Below are 5,975 nucleotides of genomic sequence, written 5' to 3' on the forward strand. Positions count from 1 at the left end.
CTAATAAAAAAAATTGTATTTACTTAGAAGCATTCAGAATGTCAACAAAACAGCTGCAACTTTTTTTTTCCTTTTTGCAATTACAGAGTGGTATTCAGTTAACATAACAACAATTACTTTTATGATGCATCAGAGACAACTGAAGATGAAAAATGAACTACATCCCCATATATAACTAATTTGTGCTGTGCACCAACAAGAACCTGCTTTAAAACTCCCATGCCAATTTACAACCCCCACACTGTACCAGGCAAGGTTAGTGGCCATTGAAATACCACTAAGGACAGGGCTATCTAAAGACACATTCGGTAGTGTGTTAACTATACAAAAAAAGAGACACTGTACAGTTTAAAAACAAATCTTACACAGCCTTACATTTCATTTTTTTTTTCTTTAAAAGGAGTGAGTTGTGTACAGGGGGGTTAAATGCTTTATAGACAAGAAAGAAATTGCTCTAAAAGAGACTTATTCATCATCATCATCATCTTCATCCTCCTCCTCTTCCTCCTCTTCATCATCTTCATCCTCTTCATCTTCATCCTCATCTTCCTCCTCCTCCTTCTTCTTCTTGCTCTTCTCAGCCTTGGCAACTACTTTTTTTCCTGCATCAACCTTCCCTTTGGCCCGGTATGCAGCAATATCCTTGGAGAAGAAAAGCAGGAAGAATCTCTCAAAGATTTAACCAGGCAAGAGCTCTGTGCAACTTCCAAAGGGTACTTGGGAAAACAGAGTCACCCCAGTACCTGCCCCTTCTCCACATCCACAGGGGTAGGAGCAGGAGCTGTAGCTTCAGTTACAAGGTGAACTGAGGCCCAATGCCAAAGAAAGGGGAACCCTCCAACACAGAAATGATACTGGTGCGCTGCAACACACTGCTTACGGCTGTTGAGGAATCTCCACTGTTAGGCTCCTGGGAATGGGCTGGAAAAGATGCTGCCTTGGATGGTAAAGGCACAGCTGAGCCCACTACCCCATGAGGAAAATGAAGCAGGGAGATCTCCTAAGTCCCCTTTCTAGCCCTACCTTCTACAATGCCTGAAGAAACACACGGGAAAATCCTTGTTTGAGGTATAAAGTTGTAATTAGCCATCCCAAACAGGTTAGAATGACATGGCCTAATATTTGCAACGTTATGGCTCAGCAAAGAGGCATATACAGAATTCTGCCTAACAGAAGTTTACAAAATAAAAGGTATAAGAACTTGATTAAAGGGTAGACAGTGCCACCTTCTGCATGCAATAAATTTATTCTAGTTGTTTATAACGCACAAAATTCAGTTCCTGTTATAGGGAAGCCAAAACTGTACCTGGAAGACCAAGCCAGAAAAAACGTTAAGACTTCCCAACTTTGTGCCAAAATAATAAAAACAATTACGTAACAGAATTCATCTACAAGACTTAAACACGTTGGCTACAGAGAAACATCAACACCTTTACACAAATGGTCCAAATCTTCAAATATTCCCCACTCAGTAAACATTACACCACTAATCTTACAGTTCCCTCAGACACCCCTTAAAGCTTAGCATGAATTTTTCAGAAGATACGATATCCACTGAGTCAAAGGCCAAGAAGTGAAATACTGAGATTACTGCACCCTAAAACCACATTTGTAAGCACAAGGAATAAAAACAATACAAAGATTAAAAAATCTGGGAATAAAGAGTAGTAATTCTACCATTTTAAAAGTCTCTTATGAGTTGTCTTGGCTGTATGTACAAACAATTACCATGCTGAAGAGTTTAAGCTGCACAGGAAGGACAACATAGGAAAGCTTCTAGACCTGCAGTTCCTCTCCAGCACATAATTAGGACTCAAAGGGGCCACCTTGCTCACTACAGTGCTACAATTTTGAAGTGGTTTTGTCTGCCAGCAGGAAAAATACTCAGAGGAAGGTCACGGCACACAAATGGCTGTACACGGTATACATTAGCTATAGGTGGTTGCTGACCCATTGTAAAGCATCATCAGGAGAGGCTAACAGGCACCCCTCTCCTCCCTTACTTTCCTTGTATTGGGACAGGAATCTGCCCCTGGAAATAAAAACACATGTGGCACTACCCTGTGTATGCAACACATTTCTAGGGCTCCAACTATGACGTCAGGATTTAGCTTTAGTAATTCAAGAAACTGTATGACATGAGGCTTCATATGTATTATTAACTATGTTAATTACTAGAAAGGAGATGGACACAAAATAGGTACAGGAAAAACACATGTCTAAAGCTAGTATCTCATTAGTATTCTGACATTATCCCAAAAATGAATTAAAAGAAGCATCTATGTGTATCAATTATCCGAATGTTAAGGGATGCTCATCAATACCTCCAAAATTCAGGAGAACCGGTTTATTCTTCAGCGGTATTACTTAATACTACCAACTTCACGCACATACTGCTGTGACCTATTGTTTTAATAATAATACAGACACCGTGCTATCTTTAAACCATCACCTATGGTCCTGAATTACAGATGAATGCAAATAGTTCCAACACAAAGGACTGCAATTTAATGTTATAGTAATAAACCATATGGTCCCTTAAGTGACATTTTCCAACAAATATGACATTTGTCATTAGCATATTATAATTTGCAAATCAGGTATCAGAGTAGATGAGAAGGAAAAAAAATACCTTCATTGATGCCTGACCTCCCCAAACCATCTCCAGAAATGTCAACGTTACCTTTTCATACTTCTCCTTCAGTTTAGCAGCCTTTTTTTCATAAGGCTGTTTATCATCTGCAGCGGTGTTGTTCCACATCTCTCCCAGTTTCTTTGCGACATCTCCAATAGACAGACCAGGATGCTCTCCTTTGATTTTTGGACGAAACTCAGAGCAAAACAAGAAAAAAGCCGAACTACAGAGGTAAAAAAACCAAAAAACAACAAAACAAAACGCAGATATTATTTTAATTTTCAACTTTAATATAACAGAAAGTTTTGTGACCTCTGTTAAAGTTTCTTTGAAACATTTTGGAAAAAGCACCTATAAGCCAGACAAACATTCATAACAATAAAAGGTATCAGAACTCAGTAAACTACTTAGAAAACCTGATCATCCTTGTCTCTTAAGTAATGCCACACATTTGGTCCCATTTTTGGCAGGACCCCCAGAAGAACAAATTTTATGTACCACGTGCAGAGAAAGATCTTATAAAAGGAGAATGAGTGAATGATACCAGGGGAACAAATGTTACATCAGAACTGTTAAAGGCAGTGAAGCTGCAATATTTGTATAAAAACTAGGGTTTCCAGATAACAGCATCAGCCCAGTATGAACATTCACTTGCACCGGAACTTCCCTGTTCCCTTCATCTTCAGCTCTGTTAAGAACACACACGAAAATGCATTGGTGCAAAACACTAGTGTCTAGTACTAGGTGAACCTGAAGTCAGTGGTCTTATGTAGTGGCTGAAGTTTTAATTCTCCAAGCTTGTTTCTGTGCAAGATCATACCTTTACCCTGTTCCGTGCAAAAGCCTCTTAATTTTAAACAGACCGTCAATCAAAAATTCTGCCCAGGTCAACAGGTCTGGGGCCTGAAATATTTTACTGCCATTTTACACTAGAATTACCCTCTTAACAGAAATTGGAAACATAAAGCAGAACTGCATGTTGCTCATTTCTGCATCCACTTTTAAAGACTGACATTATTTCACCTTAGATAGATGGCCAACCTGAACCTCAACCCTGTAATTTCTAACTAAAACTTCAAATTATCTGTACACCACTGCTCAGGAAAATCACACAGTCTTGTATTTCTGAAGCTCCTAAACCTGGATAAAATGACCATTTTATAGATACGCTCTAGTGTGACAGTCCCAAACAAGATAAACTAACTAGAAATCTACTTACGGAGGCCTCTTCGGTGCATTTGGATCCTTGAACTTCTTTTTTGTTTCACCTTTAGGTGGTACATAGTTTTTCATTTCTTTTTCATAACGAAGCTTGTCAGCCTTTGCCATATCTTCAAACTTCCCTTTCTCCTTAGAAGACATAGTCTGGAAGGCAATTAAAATCATAGAACATCTCAAGTTGGAAAGGACCCATAAGAATCCAAAAGATTCAAAAGCATAACCAAATTCATTCCAAAATTTCAGTTGGGGGAGCTAAAGGTAAGGCGAGAACAGTGGATAGTTAACACTAATCTTGCCACTGCACTTTGTACTTATCTAAAACTTGAACTTTTAAAGAAATAATTTACAGTCTCAAATAGTATTTCACACAATGCAATCGTGTAAGGTTTTGTGGTTCTTTTAAACAATTATTCCTACCTTCCATCGTTCTGAGCATTTTTTTGAGAACTCTGAAAAGTTCACTGAAGCATCTGGATGTTTCTTCTTGTGCTCCTCCCGGCAGGTTTGCACAAAGAAGGCGTATGAAGACATTTTACCTCTCGGCTTCTTAGGATCACCTTTGCCCATTTTTGATGATTTCTGAAACAAGGCAAAAAAGACACCTTTAAAACTTTTACTTTTTACAAATCAATGTGAGAAGTAAGCCATGACAACGGATCATGCTAAACAAGATCTACTGGAGCAGTATTCCAAAATCATACAACAGAAAAAAGTTTCTCTTCTGGAAAATTTACTGAAGGCTTCTGCCATTGCTGTCTGAGGCGACTTAAGACACACGCAACCTGAAATCTCAAAAGGCCTTCAAAACGTGCAGTTCTGGTCTCCAGTGAACAGAAAGGTCCCTTCTAAGCAATCTAAAGGGAAGTACTAGCATCAGCACTGTGGAGACTGGACTCCTGGGTTACTGCTAATGTATTAATCCTATGTTTTGAAGGAATAAATTGCACCAAAAGGAGGAGGAAAAAAGTACCTGAGTATCCTGTCTCAGCTGGCTTTATGGATTAAGGGTTTTTTTTTGATTCTTAAAGCCCATATTTCTATCCCCCTCCCCTGCAGCCTTTGGCTGCTTGTTTGCAGAAGATATCTATTTTTTAATTATTATTTTTGTATGCCATATATTATCACGTGCCTTGAAGCGTACTGCAAAAACCTACTCTCTCTTCATATGTATACCTAGAAATACAGGAATGAAACACCGCACTCAGTCAAACATGTTATAACCAAGCCAGGGACGCTAAAAGTATGACATTTACATATGACTAGCAAACCTGTGCGCAAGGATTATCTGACTCTTTCATGGACAGAGGGGGAATGAAAAATACCTTCCTGGAACTTTCACACCCAAGTCAGACATTCAGAGTATTTCTTCATAGCTCCCTGGAAAAAGCCACTTGCACCCTGACAAACTCTGCTCTTCAGCAGGAATTAAAAAAAAAAAAAAAGTTTAAAAAAAGTGCACACACTGCCTGCCCGTAATGCCACAGAAGCAGTGTTTCCTATCGGTTTGGCGGATAGACAGAAACAGATTTCTGCTCTGTGACTAAACACGTCCGGTTTGAAGTTTCTATCAAGTAAACAAGAGGGCTGAAGAACCAGGAGCCAGCCGCTCCTGTCTGCCATGGAGATGTTTCCAGAGCAAGCCGCCACCCGGGGCTCGCTAGCGGCTGCGGCACTTCGCGCTGGCTGCGGGGGAAAGGCAGTGAGGGCCGGGGGGGTCGGGGCAGGGTAGTTTCAGAGGCGTGGAGTGACTGTGGGAAGGATTAGGCACTGCGACCCAAGCGCTGCGACCGTGAGCTGGCGTTTAAAAGCCTCCTTCCCGCCATTTTGGACGTTTCCCCTGCGAAGGGGGCAGAAGAAAACTTGCAGAAGTCCCCTGAGAGACCTGCTGAGGGGGAAGGAAAGGGGAAAAACAAGACAAAACAAAACAAAACGTCCCGTTATTGGGGAAAAGCTGTTTAAGTTTTATTTTGTGTTCACGCGAGGGCTCGCAGCCAGCGGGCGGCAAGCACATGCCCAGGAACCGGCCACCGGGGCTGCGGCTTCCCGCAGGCGGCGACCCCCGGTCCCGGCCGCCGCTCGCAGCCCCGGGACAAAGCGCCTCGGTCCCAGCCGCCGCGCC

General features: G+C 41.2%; 1 protein-coding gene across 1 annotated transcript; it reads right to left on the reverse strand.

The window, feature by feature from the left end:
* HMGB1 (high mobility group box 1) lies at window positions 1–4,435 on the reverse strand. The gene is made up of 4 exons (XM_026854480.1): window positions 4,274–4,435; window positions 3,855–4,000; window positions 2,684–2,858; window positions 1–642 (listed from the first exon to the last, which is right to left on the reverse strand). The coding sequence occupies exons 1-4, from the start codon at window positions 4,421–4,423 to the stop codon at window positions 466–468; spliced, it is 648 nt and encodes a 215-aa protein (XP_026710281.1). The 5' UTR covers window positions 4,424–4,435; the 3' UTR covers window positions 1–465.
* Window positions 4,436–5,975: the final 1,540 nt, after the last annotated feature.

This window comes from Athene cunicularia (genome assembly GCF_003259725.1).
Source record: "Athene cunicularia isolate RWA chromosome 1 unlocalized genomic scaffold, athCun1 chr1_part1, whole genome shotgun sequence".
Classification (NCBI taxonomy): domain Eukaryota; kingdom Metazoa; phylum Chordata; class Aves; order Strigiformes; family Strigidae; genus Athene; species Athene cunicularia.

Coding starts and splice junctions, on each gene's coding strand:
- HMGB1 (XM_026854480.1), bottom strand. CDS start 4,423: ATGGGCAAAGGTGATCCTAAGAAGCCGAGAGGTAAAATGTCTTCATAC. Junction 4,001..4,273: donor AATGCTCAGAACGATGGAAG/GTAGGAATAATT, acceptor ATTGCCTTCCAG/ACTATGTCTTCTAAGGAGAA. Junction 643..2,683: donor TGAAGGAGAAGTATGAAAAG/GTAACGTTGACA, acceptor TTCTTCTCCAAG/GATATTGCTGCATACCGGGC.